Source organism: Anolis sagrei, chromosome 3, assembly GCF_037176765.1.
Source record: "Anolis sagrei isolate rAnoSag1 chromosome 3, rAnoSag1.mat, whole genome shotgun sequence".
In the NCBI taxonomy this organism is placed as follows: domain Eukaryota; kingdom Metazoa; phylum Chordata; class Lepidosauria; order Squamata; family Dactyloidae; genus Anolis; species Anolis sagrei.
Window position 1 is genome coordinate 3,066,791 of NC_090023.1, and position 24,208 is coordinate 3,090,998.

Genomic DNA, 24,208 nt, shown 5'->3' on the forward strand with positions numbered 1-24,208 from the left:
GTGCCCCCAAGACCCATCCCTGCAAGGCGCCCCAGAAGAATACCGTGGTCGACGGTATCGAAGGCCGCTGAGAGGTCCAGGAGCACCAACAGGGACACACTCCCCCTGTCTAGCTCCCGGCGCAGATCATCCACTAAGGCGACCAAGACCGTCTCGGTACCATGTCCCGGTCTGAAACCAGACTGTGCCGGATCCAGATTATCCGTGTCTCTCAAGAATACCTGGAGTTGTGAGGCCACCACGCTTTCCATGACTTTGCCCAAGAAGGGAAGATTGGAAACAGGCCGAAAGTTGTCCAATTTAGTGGGGTCGAGTGATGGTTTCTTCAACAGCGGCTTTACAACAGCCTGTTTTAGGCTCGCTGGAATCTTGCCTTCCCGAAGGGAGGCATTAACCACCACCGTTACCCACTCGGCCAATCCCCCTCTGGCCTCCTTCAGAAGCCAGGATGGGCAGGGGTCTAGGATGGACGTGGTGGGTCTCATTCCTCCAAGTATCTTGTCCACATCCTCGGGTTTCACAAACTGAAAAGAATCCAACAAAATCGGACAAGCAGGTGCTTGTGTCACATCCACAGAGACTGCATCTAATGTGGCGTCCAGCCCAGAGCGGATCAAAGCGACTTTGTCTGCAAAGAACCGAGCAAATGCTTCACAGCGCGTTGCCGAGTTGTCAGGGCTCCCCCCAGTGGGGGGAGTTAAAAGACCTCTGACAACCCGAAACAACTCCGCCGGACGGTTTTTTGCAGACGCAATAGTGGCCGCAAAGAAAGTTTTCTTTGCGGCTTTTATTGCCACGGCATATGCCCTTAAAAAGGACACAAACCGTGTTCGGTTTGACTCGCTTGGGTCTGAGCGCCACACGCTCTCTAGAACCCTCTTCTTTCGCTTCATCGCTGCCAGCTCCTCAGTAAACCAAGGGGCTGGTTTAGCTCGGTTACTCGAGAGGGGACGTTCCGGAGCGATCTTGTCAATAGCCCTGGCCATCTCCCCGTTCCAGAGAGCGACCAAGGCCTCGACATGATCACCTACCACGGCGGCGGGAAACTCCCCAAGAGCCGTCAGGAATCCACTCGGATCCATTAGCCTCCTGGGGCGGACCATCCTAATGGGTCCTCCACCCTTGCGGAGGTTAGGGGGCGCAGTGAGCCTAAATCTAATCAGGAAGTGGTCGGACCATGGCAACGGAGAGATAGCCAACTCCTCCACACCGCCACCCTGCTCCCATCCCTGACAGAAAACCAAGTCCAATGTGTGTCCAGCACAGTGGGTGGGGCCAGTTATTCGTTGGGACAGCCCCATGGTTGCCATGGCGGACATGAAGTCCTGAGCCGCACCTGTGAGGGTTGCCTCGGCGTGGATGTTGAAGTCCCCCAGCACAAGAAGCCGTTGGGACTCCACCGCCAGGCTCGAGACCACCCCCGCTAGCTCAGGTAGGGAGACTGTAGTGCAGCGAGGTGGACGGTACACTAGCAGAATCCCTATTCTGTCCCGGTCACCCACCCTCAGATGGACGCATTCAAAATTTGTGGTCTGCGGGATGGGGCTCCTGGTTAGATGGATGGAATCTCTGTAGACCACTGCGACCCCGCCTCCCCGTCCTCCGGCTCTAGGTTGGTGTTGCACGGAGAAACCTGGAGGACAGAGCTGGGAGAGGTTTACGCCCCCCGCTTCATCCAACCAGGTCTCCGTGATGCACGCCAGATCTGCCCGCTCCTCCAGGATTAAATCCTGGATCCAAGATGTCTTTCCGTTGACAGACCTGGCGTTCAACAACACCACCTTCAAGCCAGAGGGCCCGCTCACCTGGTTACACCAATTTACCTTCGGAGACCGATTGGGAATAGTTAATTTAGATAAGCGGTCCGAATTGAGCCGAATTCGAGGTCTCCTTCTCCCGCATCTCCTCCTTCCCACCACGACCTCTATGGGGGCCCCTCGGCTAGTGGAACACCTCCCCTCCTCCATGCCGCAGTTCCGAGCCATACGATCCCTTTCTCCTACACTTGTTGTTAGGCTTATAGGTTCTTGCCAACATTTATGCAAAATTTCTTGCCAACAATTATGCAAAACGTCACTGATCAATAGGCTTTTCACGTTGTTGTTCACGGTCCCATGTTGTTTGTGGGGCTTATTTTAGCTTTTTGCATTGCCTTATGCAACCTCTTACAATTTCAACCCTTCTGGAGGCAGAAAAGTCATCATGTTTTCCATCCTTCCTTTTGGAGAGACATAACTCCTGGAATTGTGTTGTTGAAGGCTGGAATCACTGGGTTGCTGGGAGTTTTTCGGGCTGTGTAGCCATGTTCCAGCAGCATTTTTCCTAACATTTCGTCTGCATCTGTGGCTGATGGCATCCTCAGAGGATTGTTGGAAGTGAATCAAATAGAGTGTATATAGTGGGTCGTCGTAGGTTTTTCGGGCTACATGGCCATGTTCTAGAGGCATTTTCTCCTGACGTTTCGCCTGCATCTATGGCAAGCATCCTCAGAGGTAGTGAGGTCTGTTGGAACTAGGAAAAAGGGTTTATATATCTGTGGAATGACCAGAGTGGGGCAAAGGACTCTTTGTCTGTTAGAGCTAGGTGTGAATGTTTCAACTTACCACCTTAATTAGCATTTGATGGCCTGACAGTTGTTTGGTGTGGCTTGTTGGTGCCTGGGGCAATCTTTTGTTGGGAGAAGATTGTGTTCATTTTCATGGTTTCTTCCTTTCTGTTGACATTGTCCACATGCTTGTGGATTTCAATGGCTCCTCTGTGTAGCCTGACATGGTGGTTGTGAGAGTAGTCCATCATTTCTGTGTCCTCCAATAATATGCTGTGTCTAGGTTGGTTCATCAGGAGCTCTGCTATGACTGACTTCTCTGGCTGAATCAGTCTGCAGTGCCTTTCATGTTCCTTGATTACTGTTTGGGCAATGCTGCATTTGGTGGTGCCTATGTAGACTTGTCCACAGCTGCATGGTAGACAGTATGGAGACTCCATCACAGACATCAAAAGAGCTACAAAACGCACACAAAGAGATAAAAACTCCAACCATCACCCAAGTGAAGAAATAAGCACCATCAAAGCCCTGGTAGATTGTGCAAAAAGAATCTGCGCAGCCCACCTCCTCCAAGATGAACTGAACCACCTCAACTGGGCTCTCCAGGCCAACGGAGACTTCACCTCAGACATCAGAAGAGCTGCAAGACCACTGAGAAGAAGCCACAAGAGTCAAAACCAAGATCCACCCAGAGGAAAAGTGTTCTTGCCAGACATCAAGGGAACCACTGACCGCAGAGGGAAGCTGATGAGGAAACACAACAGACAAACTATCTACAGACCCACCAAGGACATCCAACAAATGCTTCGTTCAGCAAAGGACAAGAGGGATCCTCTCACCTCTGCAGGAGTCTACCGTATACCATGCAGCTGTGGACAAGTCTACAGAGGGACCACCAAATGCAGCAGCGTTGCCCAGACACGCATCAAGGAACATGAAAGGCACTGCAGACTCCTTCAACCAGAGAAGTCAGCCAGAGCAGAGCACCTGAGGAACCAACCTGGACACAGCAGATTATTGGAGAACACAGAAATGCGGGACCACAGCAACAACCACCATGTCAGGCTAGAAAGAGAAGCCACTGAAATCCACAAGAAGCATGTGGACAATGTCAACAGAAAGGGGGAAACCATGAAAACGAACTCAATCTGGCTCCCAGTACTAAAACACACCAGAATCGAGACAGTAGATAAATAACACCACTCAAAAATGGGAATTCCAAACAGCAAACAATCAAGCACCAGTTACACAAAGGATGCCTCCAGTCAACAGAGGCCAGGTTACTAGGCATGTGCGACCCATAGTTTTAAAGTGCTTACAAAACTAGGGGGCACTGGTGATTTGCTTCCAAAGCCTTTCTGAAGCTGGTGCTTTGATTCCAAAGCGTTACTAAAGCTGGTGCTTTGCTTCTAAAGTATTTCTAAAGTTCTGGTGGTGAAAATTTCAGAACTCTAGCAAAACTTTCAAAATTTCATTATTATTTCGTTAACGGCAATTTTTGTGACAGAACCAATTAGGAATTGCCACTTATAACGAAATTTTGAAAGTTTTGTTAGAGTTCTAAAATTTTCACCACCAGACCTTTAGAAACACTTTAGAAGCAAAGCACTAGCGCCCCCTAATTTTGTAAGTACTTTAGAACCATTTAGAACCATGGATCGGACATGCCTACAGGTTACCTCTATGCAAGTGTTTCTCAACCTGGGGGTTGGGACCCCTGGGGGGGGGTCACGAGGGGGTGTCAGAGGGGTCCCCAAAGACCGTCAGAATATACAATATTTTCTGTTGGTCATGGGGGTTCTGTGTGGGAAGTTTGGCCCAATTCTATCATTGGTGGGGTTCAGAATGCTCTTTGTTTTTAGGTGAACTATAAATCCCAGCAACTACAACTCCCAAATATCAAGGTCTATTTTCCCCAAACTCCACTAGAGTTCACATTTGCACATATTGAGTGTTCATGCCAAGTTTGGTCCAGATCCATCATTGTTTGAGTCCACAGTGCTCTCTGGATCTAGATGAACTACAACTCCCAAACTCAAGGTCAATGCCCACCAAGCCATTCTAGCATTTTCTGTTGGTCATGGGAGTTCTGTGTGGCCAGGTCTGATTCAATTCCTTCATTGGTGGAGTTCAGAATGCTCTTTGATTGTAGGTGAACTATAAATCCCAGCAACTACAACATCAATTTCCCCCAACCCCACCAGTATTCAAATTTGGGCGTATTGGGTATTTGTGCCAAATTTGGACCAGTGAATGAAAATCCATCATGCATTTCAGATATTTACATTACGGTTCATAAGAAGTAGCAACAAAAATAATGTTATGGTTGGGGGTCACCACAACATACGAAACTGTATTAACGGGTCGCGGCATTAGGAAGGTTGAGAACCACTGCTCTATGCAAATATCCTCACTGATTGACTTTGCAGCTGCAAGGCTACTCAGTGCTAAGCAAGCTTGCTAATTGCAGCATTCACACTTGCTTCAGACAGACAAGAGTTCTTTCTCCCTGGACATCATTCCACAAATGTATATACACCGCACTTTCCTCATTTCCAACAGAATCATAGAATCCTAGAATCAAAGAGTTGGAAGAGACCTGGTGGACCATTTTCCAGTCCAACCCCATTCTGCCAAGAAGCAGGAATATTGCATTCAAATCACCCCTGACAGATGGCCATCCAGCCTCTGCTTAAAAGCTTCCAAAGAAGGAGCCTCCACCACACTCTGGGGCAGAGAGTTCCACTGCTGAACGGCTCTCACAGTCAGGAAGTTCTTCCTCATGTTCAGATGGAATCTCCTCTCTTGTAGTTTGAAGCCATTGTTCCCTTGCGTCCTAGTCTCCAAGGAAGCAGAAAACAAGCTTGCTCCCTCCTCCTCCCTGTGGCTTCCTCTCAGATATTTATACATGGCTATTATAACTCCTCTCAGCCTTCTCTTCTGCAGGCTAAACATGCCCAGCTCCTTAAGCCGCTCCTCATAGGGCTTGTTCTCCAGACCCTTTATCATTTTAATCACCCTCCTTTGGACACATTCCAGCTTGTCAATCTCTCTCTTGAATTGTGGTGCCCAGAATTGGACACAATATTCCAGGTGTGGTCTAACCAAGGTGGAATAGAGCATGGGGAACATGACTTCCCTAGATCTAGACACTAGGCTCCTATTGATGCAGGACAAAATCCCATTGGCTTTTTTTGCCCCCACATCACATTACTGGTTCATGTTTAACTTCCTGTCCACGAGAACTCCCAAGATCTTTTTCACACGTACTGCTCTCAAGCCAGGCATCATCATCCCCTATTTTGTATCTTTGCATTTCATTTTTCCTGCCAAAGTGGAGTCTCTTGCATTTGTCCCTGTTGAACTTCATTGTGTTAGTTTTGGCCCTTCATCTCTCTAATCTGTCAAGATCCCTTTGAATCCTGCTCCTGTCCTCTGGACTATTGGCTATCCCTCCCAATTTGGTGTCGTCTGCAAACTTGATGATCTTGCCTTCTAGCCCTTCATCTAAGTCATTAATAAAGATGTTGAACAGGACCGGGCCCAGGGGGGAACCCTGCGGCACTCCACTTGTCACTTCTTTCCAGGATGAAGAGGAAGCATTGGTGAGCACCCTCTGGGTTCATCCATTTAACCAATTAAATGGACGAACAAACCTCTGAGGATGAACAACCTCTGAACAAACCTCTGAGGATGTTTGCCACACATGCAAGTGAAGCCTCAGGAGAGAATGCTGCGGGACCATGGTCACACAGCCCGAAAAACTCACAGTCAATTGTATTTTGGGATATTCTTTCCATTTGTGATTTCAAAAAGTCTTTCTGCTCTGTTTCTTAATTTGTATGATTGGCTCACAGGTCCACGGAGGAGATTCCCGGCTGCGCGTTGGATGGTCACCCAGACACAACCGAAGCAGTGCTGAGCCTGAAGAGGAGCCATGCGGGCCAGAGGCTGCGCATAGAGAGCACCAATGGGGAGGTGAGCTTCCTTTGGTCTTTCGGTCCTGGCTTCGAGAACACAACCAAGCCATGGGTTCACATTGCAAAGGAAAAGGTTCCACTTAAACATTAGGCAGAACTTCCAGAAGGTGAGAGTTGGAATTATATTGCCTTGGCTTGTGGTGAAGCCACCTTCTCTGGAGGTTTGTTTCAAAACCTCCAGAGAAGGTGGCTTCACCACAAGCCAAGGCAATATAATTCCAACTCTCACCATCTGGAAGTTCTGGCATCTGTCAGGAGGGCTTGGATTGTGCCTCCCTTCCTGGCAGAAGGGGGGGGGGTGGACTGGATGGCCTTTAGGGGATCCCTTTTAACTTTAGGATTCTATGATCTTTCGCTATGGAAACATTGAAGGGATGGTGGTGGAGTCTCCTTCTCTGGATGGCCGTCTGTCGGGAGTGCTTGGGTTGTGTCTTTACACATGGCGAAATGGATTGGATGACCTTTAGGAGTTTCCTTCTCTAGAAGGTTTGAAGCAGAGGCTGGATGGCCATCTGTCGGGAGGGCTTGGATTGTGCCTCCCTTCCTGGCAAAAGAGGGGCTGGACTAGATGACCTTTAGGGGATCCCTTCCAACTCTAGGATTCTACGATCTTTCGTTATGGAAACATTGAATGGATGTCGGTGGAGTCTCTTTCTCTGGATGGCCATCTGTCGGGAGTGCTTGGATTGTGTCTTTACACACTGCAAAATGGATTGGAAGGTTTTAAACAGAGGCTAAATGGCCATCTGTCGGGAGTGCTTGGATTGTGTCTTTACACATCACAAAATGGATTGGAAGTTTTTAAACAGAGGCTGGATGGCTATCTGTCAGGAGGGCTTGGATTGTGCCTCCCTTCCTGGCAAAAGAGGGGCTGGACTGGATGACCTTTAGGAGATCCCTTCCAACTCTAGAATTCTATGATCTTTCGCTATGGAAACATTGAACGGATGGTGGTGGAGTCTCCTTCTCTGGGTGGCCTTCTGTCGGGAGTGCTTGGATTGTGTCTTTACACACTGCAAAATGGATTGGAAGGTTTTAAACAGAGGCTGGATGGCCATCTGTCGGGAGGGGTTTCATCTTGACTGGAAATATAGACTGCCTTGAAGTCTGATGGAGTCTCCTTCTCTGGAAACTTTGAAACAGAGACTGAATGGCCATCTGTCGGGAGGGTTTTCATTTCCTACCTGGCCGAAGGACTTTAGGGAGGAAGTCTACTATTCTATGAACCTTCATTATGGAAACACCAAAGGTGGTATTATGGTGGTGGAAGCCCCTTCTACACTATCCTTTTATTCCAGGTTCTGATCCCAGGTAATCTGTTTTGAGCTGGATTATATGAGTCTCCACTGCTGTGTAATCTGGGATAGGCAGATAATCTGCGATCAGATCCTGGGATATAATGACAGTGTAGAAGGGATTGTAGTCTCCTTTAGAGGTTTTGAAACAGAAGCTGGATGACCATCTGTTAGGAGGGGTCAGATTGTGCCTTCCTAGCAGAAAGGGGATTGGGCTGGATGACCTTTAGGAATCCCTCCCAACTTTATGATTCTATGACTTTTCACTATGGAAACATTGAATGGATGGTGATGGAGCCTCCTTCTCTGGATGGCCATCTGTCAGGAGTGCTCAGGTTGAGTTACTACACATGGCAAAATGGATTGGATGACCTTTGGGAGTCTTCTTCTCTGGAAGGTTTGAAACAGAGGCTGGATGGCCATCTGTCAGGAGGGCTCAAATTGTGCCTTCCTTCCTGGCAGAAAGGGGATTGGGCTGGATGACATTTAGGGATCCCTCCCAACTTTATGATTCTATGACTTTTCACTATGGAAACATTGAATGGATGGTGATGGAGCCTCCTTCTCTGGATGGCCATCTGTTGGGAGTGCTCGGGTTGAGTCATGGATTGGATGATCTTTAGAGGTCCCTTCCAACTCCAGGATTCTACAGGTTCCATCAATCCTGTTTCAGAGTCCTTGAATGTATTACATTTCCACATAGGGTTGCTTCACTATTCAGTTTGGAGCCACGGTGGCGCAATGGTTAAACCCTTGTGCCGACTGAACTGCTGACCTGAACACCTGAATGTCGGTAGTTCAAATCCGTGAGAGGGGGTGAGCTCATGTCTGTCAGCCCCAGCTTTCCATGCAGGGACATGAGAGAAACCTCCCACAGGATGGTAACACACCTGGGCGTTCCCTGGGCAACGTCCTTGCAGACGGCCAATTCTCTCACACCAGAAGCGACTTGCAGTTTATTCTCAATTCACTTCTGACGCAATTAAAAAAAATGTATTCACTTCAATAGGGATTTTGTTTTGTGGTTTCTTACGTAGGGAAACTCTAAAAAGATCCTAAGTCTTGCATGAATTTATCATTCAGTCTTTTGGATGGGATTTCTCTCCCTTTTCTTGCAGCTGGCCTACAAGATCTATGAGCGGAACATGTTGCTCAGAGCGAAAGGGGACACGTTGGAGGAGCAGAAGGACAGGTGAGAATTGCTTTGACCTCACAGCAGGCTTGGAAATTACACTATAGTATGTCACAAAATTTGAAAAGTGTTGTTTTCCTGGCTTGGAAGTGTTATTTCCTGTTTAGTTGTGCAGTCCTTACTTTCAAAGTAGTTGTTCTATAGGCCTCCAATATGCAGATGATAATGTGGTGTGTGTGCATTCAGAAGATCTCTAACATCAGTTATTGAGCTCCAGTATGCTGATGATAATGTAGTCTGTGTGCATTCAGAGGAAGACCTACAAGCCACTCTAAACGCCTTTGCAGAAGCATACGCGTAGCTCAGCCTCTCATTGAACATTGAGAAAACCAAAGTGCTCTTCCAGTAGTCATACGCCAATTCCTCTCCAATACCAGAAATACAGCTTCATGGTGTAACATTAGAAAACATTTACCATTTCCGCTTCCTTGGCAGCCACCTCTCCATAAATGTCAACATTGACACTGAAATACAACACCATCTGAGCTCTGCGAGTGCAGCATTCTTCTGAATGAAGCAGAGAGTGTTTGAGGGCCAAGACATCCGTAGGGAGACTAAGGTGCTTGTTTATAAAGCTATTGTCCTCCCAACCCTACTATATGCTTGTGAAACGTGGACTGTCTACAGACGTTAACATTGAGGCTGAAATACACCACCTGAGCTCTGCAAGTGCAGCATTTTTCCAAATGAACCAGAGAGTGTTTGAGGACCGGGACATCCGAAGGAAGACGAAGGGGCTTGTTTATAAAGCGCTATTGTCCTCCCAACCCTGCTATGTGCCTGCGAAACGTGGACTGTCTACAGACGTCAACATTGAGGGTGAAATACAACACTGCCTGAGCTCTGCAAGTGCAGCATTTTCCCGAATGAAGCAGAGAGTGTTTGAGGACCAGGACATCCGTAGGGAGACCAAAGGGCTTGTTTATAAAGCTATTCCCCTCCCAACCCTGCCATATGCCTGCAAAACGTGGACTGTCTACAGACGTCAACATAGTGGCTGAAATACAACACTGACTGAGCTCTGCGAGTGTAGCATTTTTCCAACTGAAGCAGAGAGTGTTTGAGGACCGGGACATCTGTAAGGAGACCAAGGGGTTTGTTTATAAAACCATTGTCCTCCCAGCCCTGTTATATACTTGTGAAACGTGGACTGTCTACAGACATCACATGCAATTCCTGGAATGATTCCGTCAACGCTGCCTCTGAAAAACCCTGCAAATCTCTTGGGAAGACAGGCAGACAAATGTCAGTATGCTGGAAGAAACAAAGACTACCAGCACTGAAGCGATGGTCCTCCACTATCAACTCTGGTGGACTGCCCACATTATTTATTTATTTGTTTCTTTGTTTATGCTATTTCTATCCCACCTTTCTTGAACCCAAAGGTGACTTACAACCCAGCAGCCATTCGATGCCGTAAAAATACACAGTATATAATTTAATATTATGCCGATGATCACGTAGTCTGTTATCACTGTATATAATTTAATATTATGCCAATGATAACATAGTCTGTGTGCATTCAGAAGATCTACAACATCGATCATAGACCTCCAATATGCCGATGATAATGTGGTCTATGTTCATTCAGAAGATCTATAACATCGGTTATTGAGCTCCAGTATGCTGATGATAATGTAGTCTGTGTGCATTCAGAGGAAGACCTACAAGCCACTCTAAACACCTTTGCAGAAGCATACGAGTAGCTCAGCTTCTCATTGGACATAGAGAATACCAAAGTGCTCTTGCAGCAGGCACCGGCCAATCCCTCTCCAATGCCAGAGATACAGCTTCATGGTGTAACATGAGAAAATGTTGACCCTTTCTGCTCCCTTGGCAGCCCCCTCTCCACCAAAGTCAACATTGACACTGAAATTCAACACCACCTGAGCTCTGCGAGTGCAGCATTTTTCCGAATGAAGCAGAGAGTGTTTGAGGACCGGGACATCCAGAGAGAGACTAAGATGCTTGTTTATAAAGCTATTGTTCTCCCAACCCTGCTATATGCCTGCGAAACGTGGACTGTCTATAGACATCAACATTGAGGCTGAAATACACCACCTAAGCTCTGCGAGTGCAGCATTTTTCTGAATGAAGCAGAGAGTGTTTGAGGACCAGGACATCCAGAGAGAGACCAAGGTGCTTGTTTATAAAGCTATTGTCCTCCCACCCCTGCTATATGCTTGTGAAACGTGGACTGTCTACAGACGTTAACATTGAGGCTGAAATACACCACCTGAGCTCTGCAAGTGCAGCATTTTTCCGAATGAACCAGAGAGTGTTTGAGGACCGGGACATCCGAAGGAAGACGAAGGGGCTTGTTTATAAAGCGCTATTGTCCTCCCAACCCTGCTATGTGCCTGCGAAACGTGGACTGTCTACAGACGTCAACATTGAGGGTGAAATACAACACCGCCTGAGCTCTGCGAGTGCAGCATTTTTCCGAATGAAGCACAGAGTGTTTGAGGATCAGGACATCCAGAGGGAGACTAAGGTGCTTGTTTATAAAGCTATTGTCCTCCCAACCCTGCTATATGCCTGTGAAACGTGGACAGTCTACAGACGTCACATGCAACTCCTGGAACGATTCCATCAGCGTTGCCTCCGAAAAACCCTGCAAATCTCACGTTGTCCGCATGCCTGATCACCGTCTCCCAAAACAATTGCTCTACTCCCAACTCAAGAATGGAAAATGGAATGTTGGAGGGCAGGAAAAGAGACTGAAAGATGGGCTCAAAGCCAACCTTAAAAACTCTGGCATAGACACTGAGAACTGGGAAGCCCTGGTCCTTGAGCGCTCCAGCTGGAGGTCAGCTGTGACCAGCAGTGCTGTAGAATTTGAAGAGGCACGAATGGAGGGCGGAAGAGAGAAACGTGCCAAGAGGAAGGCGCATCAAACCAACCCCGACCAGGACCACCTTCCACCTGGAAACCGATGCCCTCACTGTGGGAGAAGATGCGGTCAAGAATAGGACTCCACAGTCACCTACTCCACCGTCACCAGGACACCGAACTTGGAGGACAATCGTACTCAGACAATGAGGGATTGTATAGCAGTTCGGACTTGATGGACTATTCATTGCAAAACAATAGCAAAACATGCTGGAGGAGGGCCCTCCTGGAAAAACAAAGTTTGAGCAGTTTCGTAAACTTTTTTCCCCATGTGTTTATGATAGAAACCAATTCAGAAATGATCTTTATAACCCAGGAACCAATATTGTATTACGCGGTGTTTGTTTCAGGGTTGAAAAACAGGTTTCCCAATGATCCGGAAGCCCCGTAGATAATAAGAAGAATAGGTGTGTACACACTATTCAAACAACTTAAAAGTCTTGCGAAGGAATTATTGGGTGGAGGGAAAAAAACATTTTTTCCTGACCATTTCTTCTTCCATCCAAAAATGTGCAAACTGAGCATTTTTTTAAACTCCAATGATCACCCAAGACAAAGAAGAAGGAGAAGAAGAAGAAGAATAGAATCAAAGAGTTGGAAGAGACCTCCTGGGCCATCCAGTCCACCCCCATTCTGCCAAGAAGCAGGAATATTGCATTCAAAGCACCCCTGACAGATGGCCATCCAGCCTCTGCTTAAAAGCTTCCAAAGAAGGAGCCTCCATCACACTCCGGGGCAGAGAGTTCCACTGCTGAACGGCTCTCACAGTCAGGAAGTTCTTCCTCATGTTCAGATGGAATCTCCTCTCTTGTAGTTTGAAGCCATTGTTCCATTGCGTCCTAGTCTCCAAGGAAGCAGAAAACAAGCTTGCTCCCTCCTCCTCCCTGTGGCTTCCTCTCACATATTTATACATGGCTATCATATCTCCTCTCAGCCTTCTCTTCTTCAGGCTACACATGCCCAGCTCCTTAAGCCGCTCCTCATAGGGCTTGTTCTCCAGACCCTTGATCATTTTAGTCGCCCTCCTCTGGACACATTCCAGCTTGTCAATATCTCTCTTGAATTGTGGTGCCCAGAATTGGACACAATATTCCAGATGTGGTCTAACCAAAGCAGAATAGAGGGGTAGCATTACTTCCTTAGATCTAGACACTAGGCTCCTATTGATGCAGGCCAAAATCCCATTGGCTTTTTTTGCTGCCACATCACATTGTTGGCTCATGTTTAACTTCCTGTCCACAAGGACCCCAAGATCTTTTTCACACGTACTGCTCTTGCGAGCCAGGCATTGTCCCCCATTCTGTCTCTTTGCATTTCATTTTTCCTGCCTAAGTGGAGTATCTTGCATTTGTCCCTGTTGAACTTCATTTTGTTAGTTTTGGCCATTCATCTCTCTAATCTGTCAAGATCGTTTTGAATTCTGCTCCTGTCCTCTGGACTATTGGCTCTCCCTCCCAATTTGGTGTTGTCTGCAAACTTGATGATCATGCCTTCTAACCCTTCATCTCAGTCATTAATAAAGATGTTGAACAGGACCGGGCCCAGGACGGAACCCTGCGGCACTCCACTTGTCACTTCTTTCCAAGATGAAGAGGAAGCCTTAGTGAGCACTCTCTGTGTTCGTCCATTTAACCAATTCCAGATCCACCTCACCGTAGTTTTGCCTCGCCCACATTGGACTAGTTTCCTTGCCAGAAGGTCCTGGGGGACCTTGTCAAAGAAGGCCTTCCTGAAATCCAGGTACGCTCCATCCACGGCATCATTCCCCGCATCTACCCAGCTTGTAGCTCTATCGAAGAAAGAGATCAGATGAGCCTGGCATGACTTGTTTTTGATAAATCCATGTTGACTATTAGCGATGACTGCATTTGTTTCTAAGTGTTTGCAGACCACTTCCTTAACAATCTTTCCCAGAATCTTGCCCGGTATCGACGTGAGGCTGACCGGACGGTAGTTGTTTGGGTCATCCTTTTTTCCCTTCTTGAAGATTGGGACCACATTGGCCCTCCTCCAATCTGCTGGAACTTCTCCCGTTCTCCAAGAACTCTCAAAGATGGTTGCCAATGGTTCCGAAGAAGAAGAAAAAGAAGAAGCAGAAGAAGAAGAATTAGACCTGGCAGACTGTGCAAAAAGAATCTGTGAACCCCACCTCCTCAAAGATGAACTAGAATTTACAAGCCAATGGAGACTCCACTTCAGACATCAGAAGAGCTGCAAGACCAAGAAGAAGCCACGAGAATCAAGGCAAAGATCCACCCAGAGGAAAAGTGACCAGGCTGTGGCGCAATTAGTTAGTAGCCAGCTGCATTAAATCACTACTGACAGAGAGATCATAAGTTTGAAGTCAGCCCAGGTTGGAATGAGCACCCAACCATTAATAGTCTAGCTTGCTGTTGACCTACGTAGCCCAAAAGATAGTTGCATCTGTCAAGTAGGAAATTTAGGTACCGCTTTATGCGGGGAGGCTAATTTAACTAATTTATGATGCCATAAAACCTTCCAGCAAGCATCCAGAAGAATGAGGAAGTACTCCATCAAAGGACTCAGTGTCACAAGTGGATGGTGAACTGGAATCCTGTGGTTGGAATCGAGCATATACTCTCATGAAGCTGGAAAAGCTGGAATGTTAAATTGCCTCTGTGTCTGTCTATATACGTTGTTTGTCTAAATAGCATTGAATGTTTGCTATGTATATGTGCAAACATGTGCAAGTTCCCGAGCATTAATAGTCTAGCTTGCTGTTGACCTACACAGCCCAAAAGACAGTTGCATCTGTAAAGTAGGAAATTTAGGTACCACTTAATGTGGGGAGGCTACTTTAACTAATTTACAACCCCATAAAACCTTCCAGCAGCGTGCAGAAGAATGAGGAAGTACTCCATCAAGGGACTCGGTGTCACAAGTGGATGGTGAAGTGGAATCCTGTGGTCGGAATCGAGCATATACTCTCATGAAGCTGGAAAAGCTGGAATGTTAAATTGCCTCTGTGTCTGTCTATATATGTTGTTTGTCTAAATAGCATTGAATGTTTGCCATGTATATGTGCAAACATGTGCAAGTTCCCGACCATTAATAGTCTAGCTTGCTGTGGACCTTTGCAGCCTGAAAGACAGTTGCATCTGTCAAGTAGGAAATTTAGGTACCGCTTTATGTGGGGAGGCTAATTTAACTAATTTACGATGCCATAAAACCTTCCAGTAGTGTGCAAAGAATGAGGAAGTACTCCATCAAAGGACTCGGTGTCACAAGTGGACGGTGAAGTGGTAGCTCCCCCTGTGGCTGGAACCAAGCATACCTTCATGAAGCCAGAAAAGCTGGAATGTTACATTGCCTCAGTGTCTGCCTATATATGTTGCATGTCTAAATAGTATAGAATGTTTGCTGTGTATATATGCAAACATGTGCAGCCTCCTGACCATTAATAGTCTAGCTTGCTGTTGACCTTTGCAGTCTGAAAGACAGTTGTATCTGTCAAGTAGGAAATTTAGGTACTGCTTTATGTGGGGAGGCTACTTTAACTCATTTACAACCCCATAAAACCTTCCAGCGCCATGCCTGGTGTAGATGCACACTACGATACATGTTGTTGGGGTTCAGCCTGATCCTGATCTGTGTGAACAGGATTCTCTGATAGTTTTTCCAACTGAGCAAGTTTTCCCTGACCTTGACAGTGGGGAATCTGTTGTTGATGCTGAGATCAGTGGGGATGAAAACGAAACCCAACAGCTGGAGGAGAATGTTTTGGAAGTTAGCCGTGATATCTCTCCACCTGGGGTTTTTAATGAGGATCGAAGAGAACAAATAGTCAGAGATAGAAATGTTTCCCAATTTCTACGAAGGTCACAGCGCTTACAGCAGAAAGAGTTTTAAGAGCGTCCCTGCCGGGTGCTTCTTTAGGTCAAGCAACGTTCGGGACTGTGGCTGTGCCTTGGCAGAATTCCTGTGTTCCATGGCCAGTAATCCCAGAGGCTTCTAGTTTCCAAGTTCATGGTTAGTAAAAGGCTAACAGACTCCTGGTTATTGTTTTGTGGCTTTTGAAGTTTTGCTCAAGTTCAGAGATCCTATTGACTACTGTGTTTTTCTGTGGCTTTTTGACTCTGCATTTACCTTTCTTTTGTAACCAATTTTTCATCAATAAACAAGGATTGCTTTTCCTACAGTCCAGAGTGGTGGATTTAATCTTATGGTCTCGTTTCTTGAACTGGGATGCAACACATGTTACTGTTTTGCTTCTATATTTCCCAGGATATGGGAGATATAGTTTGCAAAGCCAGTGCAAAGAGACAACTAAAAGCCTTGGTTTGTTCTGCTCCAGGCTGGTCTACCTGGAAGGTGAGCTCTCCAGCCTGGAGTCTGCGCGGGACCAGCTCCGGGGCCAAGTCTCGGATCTGGACCTCAGGAATGTCGACCTGAAGGAGGCGTATGATGCGCTGCGACGGCGCTATTGGCGCGGAGAAGATGCCTTTCGTCAGGCGGCCGAGAAGGGAGCAGAGCTGCTCCGCGGCCTCATGCAAAGCAAGGTGGACGCAGCCGAGCATCAAAATGAGCGCATCGAAAGGTGAGCCACTTCCACAGAAAGGTGGCAGTACAATATGTGTAGAACATGTTGGAAATAGCAACCTCCACTACTTTAATTGTATATAATTCAGATTGTTTACAGTATTGTATATGTGTGCATTGGTTTTCAGTTTTCCTTAGCTCTTTGTTGCGGGTGGGATTGTTCAGGACTCAGACTCCATTTTAGAAACAGTATGCTATTGTATGTCATCCTGTTCAGCCTGTGATTATGTCTGATGTTCATGATAGGAATAGGATCTGGGATTGTTCAGGACTCAGACTCCATTTTAGAACCAGTATGCTATTGTGTGTCATCCTGTTCAGCCGGTGATTATGTCTGATGTTCATGTTGATGTTCATGATAGGAATAGGATCTGGGATTGTTCAGGACTCAGACTCAATTTTAGAAACAATATGCTATTTTGTGTCATCCTGTTCAGCCGGTGATTATGTCTGATGTTCATGTTGATGTTCATGATAGGAATAGGATCTGGGATTGTTCAGGACTCAGACTCCATTTTAGAAACAATATGCTATTTTGTGTCATCCTGTTCAGCCGGTGATTATGTCTGATGTTCATGTTGATGTTCATGATAGGAATAGGATCTGGGATTGTTCAGGACTCAGACTCCATTTTAGAAACAGTATGCTATCGTATGTCGGCCTGTTCAGCCTGTGATTATGTTGATGTTCATGATGGGAATAGGATCTGGGATTGTTCAGGATTCAGACTCCATTTTAGAAACAGTATGCTATTGTATGTCAGCCTGTTCAGCCCATTATTATGTTGATGTTCATGATGGGAATAGGATCTGGGATTGTTCAGGACTCAGACTCCGTTTTCGAAACAGTATGCTATTGTATGTCATCCTGTTCAGCCTGTGATTATGTCTGATGTTCATGATAGGAATAGGATCTGGGATTGTTCAGGACTCAGACTCCATTTTAGAACCAGTATGCTATTGTGTGTCATCCTGTTCAGCCGGTGATTATGTCTGATGTTCATGTTGATGTTCATGATAGGAATAGGATCTGGGATTGTTCAGGACTCAGACTCAATTTTAGAAACAATATGCTATTTTGTGTCATCCTGTTCAGCCGGTGATTATGTCTGATGTTCATGTTGATGTTCATGATAGGAATAGGATCTGGGATTGTTCAGGACTCAGACTCCATTTTAGAAACAATATGCTATTTTGTGTCATCCTGTTCAGCCGGTGATTATGTCTGATGTTCATGTTGATGTTCATGATAGGAATAGGATCTGGGATTGTTCAGGACTCAGACTCCATTTTAGAAACAGTATGCTATCGTATGTCGGCCTGTTCAGCCTGTGATTATGTTGATGTTCATGATGGGAATAGGATCTGGGATTGTTCAGGATTCAGACTCCATTTTAGAAACAGTATGCTATTGTATGTCAGCCTGTTCAGCCCATTATTATGTTGATGTTCATGATGGGAATAGGATCTGGGATTGTTCAGGACTCAGACTCCGTTTTCGAAACAGTATCCTATTGTATGTCAGCCTGTTCAGCCCGTGATTATGTTGACGTTCATGATGGGAAGAGGAACTGGGATTGTTCAGGACTCAGACTCCATTTTAGAAACAGTACGCTATTGTATGTCTGCCTGTTCAGTCTGTGATTGTGTTGATGTTCATGATGGGGATAGGATCTGGGATTGTTCACGACTCAGACTCCATTTTAGAAACAATATGCTATTGTATGTCAACCTGTTCAGCCTGTGATTATGTTGATGTTCATGATGGGAAGAGGATCTGGGATTGTTCAGGATTCAGACTCCATTTTAGAAATAATATGCTATTGTATGTCAGCCTGTTCAGCCTGTGATTATGTTGATGTTCCTGATGGGAATAGGATCTGGGATTGTTCAGGACTCAGACTCCATTTTAGAAAGAGTCTGCTTTCAGATGCAAGTAGAGGCAGAAGCCATTAGACTTTCAATGTAGAAACAGTGCAGTTTAGAAGTGAGTAGAAACAGAATGCTTTAGAGAACTGAGTCCACGAGACTCTATTAGACTCTCAGACCAGCAAGATGCTTTGCCCTGTGTTACTGGCACTGAGAAACTACTTCCAATCCTATCTGTAACTGGATTGATATATAAAGTACCTGTATGCTGAATACATGAAGTTTGTGAGTAAACCAACTATGTTACTTTTAAAGAAGTCTACTTAATTTTGGTCTCTTGAGAGCATGGTTGAAACCAAGATGTTTTAAGGGAGAGTAGTAGTAGTAGTAGTAGTAGTAACAACAACACTTTATTGATATTCGGCCTTTCTAACCCCAAAGGGGACTCAGGGCAGATCACAGCACACAGTACACATACATGGCAAACATTCAATGCCGCTTTGAATCTATATAAATAAAAATGTGATGTTCGTTTGTGGGATTAGCATAACTTAAAAACCACTGGACAAATGGACAAAAATAGGTGTATTGTGTCCCACGGATTTGGACACAAGACACCTCTCAGGCCAACGAGTGACCATTACTCATAAAAACACTGCAAAACACAGAGGAAGAGACTTAAAAAGCCAAAAAATTACATTACAACGCAGGTGCAAAACCACATATATAAAACTCAAACACATATGTACACACAAAAAACACATACTCAGAAAGGGGGAAGGAAGGAAGCAAGGAAGGAGAGAAGGAGGGAGAGAAAGAAAGAAAGAAAGGTAGAGAAGGAAGGAAGGAGAGAAAGAGGGAAGGAGAGAAAGAAGGAAAGAAGGGTAGAGAAGGAAGGAAGGAGAGAAAGAGGGAAAGAAGGAGGGAAGGAGAGAATGAAGGAAGGAAAAAGGATAGAGAAGGAAGGAGAGAAGGAGGAAGAGAAAGAGGGAAAGAAGGAGAGAAGGAAGGAAAGAAAGGTAGAGAAGGAAGCAAAGGAGGAAATAAAAGGTGAAAGAGGGAAGGAAGGAGAGAAGGAATAAAAGAGAGGAAGAGGGGGGAGGGGGGAGGGAGGGAGGGAGGGAGGGAGGGAGGGAAGGAAGGAAGGAAGGAAGGAAGGAAGGAAGGAAGGAAGGAAGGAAGGAGACAAGGAAGGATGGAACCAAAGAGCAAAGGAAGTGAGAAAACAAACAGGTAGAAAAGGAAGAAAGAAGGGAAAGAAAAAGATAGAAGGAAGGAAAGAGGGAGGGAAGGAAGGAGAGAAAGAAAGAAGGAGAGAAGGTTGGCCACAGCAATGCATGGTGGGTACAGCTAGTAGACAATGCACAGACAGACAGAACAGAAGGAGGTGTGTTGTTTCGACTCAGTGTCCAGCTGTTTTGGTGCCGTGGAAGGTTGGACTCGAGTCCACATGGGGTGCTGTCGCTCCATCCTCGATGATGAAGAGCCATCAGGACTTCCTCATTCCAGTGTTTTCTGATCTTCTTTTCTTTATGCCGTCGTAAAATATCTCCCCCACTTTTAGTGGCACCTAATTTCTCTAATTACAGCCAAAGCTGTTTTCGACTGCTTAGGTAAACAGTGAGCAGGGCTGACAGTCAGGTGCTCACGCTGACCCAGGGCTTTGAACTTGCAACCTTTCGGTTGATAGATCTTATACTTGCTGGTGATTTACCAGCTGTGCTAAACCTCTGGACCTAGAATCCTAGAATCAAAGAGTTGGAAGAGACCTCCTGGGCCATCCAGTCCAACCCCATTCTGCTAAGAAGCAGGAATATTGCATTCAAATCACCCCTGACAGATGGCCATCCAGCCTCTGCTTAAAAGCTTCCAAAGAAGGAGCCTCCACCACACTCCAGGGCAGAGAGTTCCACTGCTGAACGGCTCTCACAGTCAGGAAGTTCTTCCTTATGTTCAGATGGAATCTCCTCTCTTGTAGTTTGAAGCCATTCTTCCATTGCGTCCTAGTCTCCAGGGAAGCAGAAAGGAAGCTCCCTCCCTCCTCCCTGTGGCTTCCTCTCACATATTCATACACGGCTATCATATCTCCTCTCAGCCTTCTCTTCTTCAGGCTAAACATGCCCAGCTCCTTAAGCCGCTCCTCATAGGGCTTGTTCTCCAGACCCTTGATCATTTGAGTCGCCCTCCTCTGGAGACATTCCAGCTTAGAGTCAATATCTCTCTTGAATTGTGGTGCCCAGAATTGGACACATATTCCAGGTTTGGTCTAACCAAAGCAGAATAGAGCATGGGGAGCAGGACTTCCCTAGATCTAGACACTAGGCTCCTATGTTTTTTGCACAGCTGAAATAACACTTCTGAAACTCTGCTATATATGTGTGTGTTTGTGTGTTTTATGCATTGGCATGTCTTTGTCCCTAACAGTTCAAAGAGATATCTAAGTATATCAGTTTAACAGCTGAGAAACCTAATTGCCTTTCATGAATACTCGTGGATATTTACCACAGAGGAGAGCGTTATTGGCTTGGATTTGAGGGATTTGTGCAGAAAGTAACTTCCCAACAACTACAAAAATATTTCCTTCGATTTCAAATGAGTCTGAAATGGGCAAAGCCATGTGCTGCAGTGACCTCTGCTGGCCACTTGACAGAACAGCACATAGGTATCAAATAATTGGTTTGATGGTCTTTGAGTTGTAGGTTTTTCTGGCTATATGGCCATGTTCTAGAGGCATTCTCTCCTGACGTTTCACCTGCATCTGTGGCGAGCATCCTCAGAGGTAGTGAGGTCTGTTGGAACTAAGAAAATGGGTTTATATATCTGTGGAAAGACCAGGGAGGGACAAAGGACTCTTGTCTGCTGGAGCTAGGTGTGAATGTTTCAACTGACCACCATGATTACCATTTGATAGCCTGGCAGTGCCTGGAGCAATCTTTTGTTGAGAGGTGATTAGATGCTTTGATGGTCTTTGAGTTGTAGGTTTTTCGGGCTGTCTGGCCATGTTCTAGAAGCATTCTCTCCTGACGTTTCGCCTACATCTATGACAGGCATCCTCACAGGTTGTGAGGTTTGTTGGAAACTAGGAAAGTTGGGTTTATATATCTGTGGAATGTCTAGGGCAGGAGAAAGAACTTTGTCATGAACATCCGACATAATCACAGGCTGACATGCAACAGCATACTGGTTCTAAAATGGAGTCTGAGCCCTGAACAGGCCCAGATCTGATCTCATGGTCTGCAACCGCTCCCAGATTTAAGGAAAACTTAACTGAACAATCAATACACACCTATACAATACAGTAAGCAATCTGAATTAAATACATAACAAATCACAAGTGTAGAAGGCTTGAATGTTCTGGGTTTGAGCCTGCCACTTTTGGACTCTCGCTTGCTGAGGTGTTCCAGCGAGAGTCTCTGTAGATCTTAGGAAACTATTTCTGGATTTAAGTCATTGACGTGCTGGCTGATACCCAAACAGGGGATGAGCTGGAGATGTCTCTGCCTTGGTCCTTTTGCTCTTGGCTGCTACTTCCCGGCGGATGTCAGGTGGTGCAATCCCGGCTAAGCAGTGTAATTTCTCCAGTGGTGTAGGATGCAGACACCCTGTGATAATGTGGCAAGTCTCATTAAGAGCCACATCCACTGTTGTAGCGTGGTGAGATGTGTTCCACACTGGGCATGCATACTCAGCAGCAGAGTAGCACAGCGCAAGGGCAGATGTCTTCACTGTGTCTGGTTGTGATCCCCAGGTTGTGCCAGTCAGCTTTCGTATGATATTGTTTCTAGCACCCACTTTTTGCTTGATGTTCAGGCAGTGCTTCTTGTAGGTCAGAGCACGGTCCAGAGAGACTCCCAGGGATTTGGGTGCGCTGCAATGCTCCCGTGGGATACTGCCTTGTATCTCATAACGCTTCATTTGTAGTGTTGTTGCCGGTCTATATGAACATCATGTGCAGCCCTTCCCTGAAGAACGTGGATGATCCAAGCAAAGAGGGAGCTTTAGAGTTGAAGCTCTCACTTCCCAACATCTCTTAACCTTCTTCCTCCTTTTGCAGGGCGAAGCATGCCAGGGTGTGCAAGGAGCTGAAGAAGGCCACCAAGGCAAGGCTCAGCGTGAAAGTGTAAGTCACAAAAGCACCAAAATAGCACTATGTGTGTATCAAAACCCTCGTCGTCAAGCGTGATTAGCATTGAGTAGCTATGAAGTTTGCAAAGTCAATCAGTGAGGGTATCTGTATAGAGGTAATAATAATAATAATAAAAATAAAAAGAAAAAGAAAAAACAGTCCTAATCACCTCTCAACAAAAGATTGCTCCAGGCAGTGCTAAACAAGGTGGTCAGTTGAAACATTCCCACCTAGCTCCAGCAGACAAGCATTCTTTGTCCCACCCTGGTCTTTCCACAGATATATAAACCCTTTTTCCTAGTTCCAACAGACCTCACTCCCTCTGAGGATGCTTGCCATAGATGCAGGCGAAACATCAGGAGAGAATGCCTCTAGAACATGGCCATATAGCCTGAAAAAACCTACAACAACCCAATAATAAACAACTTTATTTATACCCCACCACCATCTCCCCAATGGGGACTCAGGCTTATATGACGCCAAGCCCAGCAACACAATACAATAAATGAAGTCATAACACAACAAAATATGATAAATTACAAAAAAAACATAAAGATACAGCAAACAATATAAATAGAGGTCGCCTGGCCGCTTCTGCCTGGGGGCACCCTTTGTTTGGGAGGTGTTCACTGGCACTTGGTTGTTTGCTGTCTGGAGTTCTCCTGTTCCTGAGTGATGTTCTTTATTTCCATCTGAACATGAGGAAGAACTTCCTGACTGTGAGAGCTGTTCAGCAGTGGAACTCTCTGCCCCGGAGTGTGGTGGAGGCTCCTTCTTTGGAAGCTTTTAAGCAGAGGCTGGATGGCCATCTGTCAGGGGTGATTTGAGTGCAATATTCCTGCTTCTTGGCAGAATGAGGTTGGACTGGATGGCCCATGAGGTCTCTTCCAACTCTATGATTCTATGATTCTATGATTTACTATCTTGATTCTGATGTTTTTTTTTAAATAGTGATAACCAGATTTTGTTCGTTTTCATGATTTCTGCTTCTCTGTTGACAATGTGCACGGATTGGATTTCAGTGGCTTTTCTGTGTAGCCTAACATGGTAGTTGTCAGAGTGATCAAGCATTTCTGTGGTCTCAAATCAGTCTGCAGTAACCTCAGCAGACTGAAAGTCAAAACCAAGGTTACAACAACATCTATTATAGAACTCCAGTATGCTGATGACAATGTCGTCTGTGCGCATTCGGAAGAAGACCTACAAGCCACTCTAAACTCCTTCGCAGAAGCATATGAGAGGCTCGGCCTGTCATTAAACATCGAGAAAACCAAAGTGCTCTTCCAGCAGACACCAGCCAATCCCTCTCCAATGCCAGTTGTTGTTGTTCATTCGTTCAGTCATCTCCGACTCTTCGTGACCTCATGGACTAGCCCACGCCAGAGCTCCCTGTCAGCTGTCACCACCCCCAGCTCCTTCAAGGTCAGTCCAGTCACTTCAAGGATGCCAGAAATACACTCCAATTCCAGAGATACAGCTTAATGGTGTAACATTACAAAATGTTGATCATTTCCGCTCCCTTGGCAGCCACCTCTCCACCAAAGTCAATATTGACACTGAAATACATCACTGCCTGAGCTCTGCAAGTGCAGCATTTTCCCGAATGATGCAGAGAGTGTTTGAGGACCGGGACATCCGTAGGGATACCAAGGTGCTTGTTTATAAAGCTTTTGTCCTCCCAACCCTGCTATATGCCTGTGAGACGTGGACTGTCTACAGACATCAAAATTGATGCTGAAATACAACACTG

The 24,208-nt window shown here is 46.0% G+C and overlaps 1 protein-coding gene across 1 annotated transcript in view; it reads left to right on the plus strand.

Annotated features, from left to right (window-relative positions):
* ATG16L2 (autophagy related 16 like 2) overlaps positions 1–24,208 on the plus strand; it is a 73,474-nt gene that overhangs the window by 20,531 nt on the left and 28,735 nt on the right. The window contains exons 3-6 of the mRNA XM_067466412.1: positions 6,403–6,523; positions 8,939–9,012; positions 16,220–16,462; positions 22,387–22,452. Coding sequence (XP_067322513.1) covers positions 6,403–6,523; positions 8,939–9,012; positions 16,220–16,462; positions 22,387–22,452 — 504 coding nt within the window. The remainder of the gene's footprint in view (positions 1–6,402; positions 6,524–8,938; positions 9,013–16,219; positions 16,463–22,386; positions 22,453–24,208) is intronic.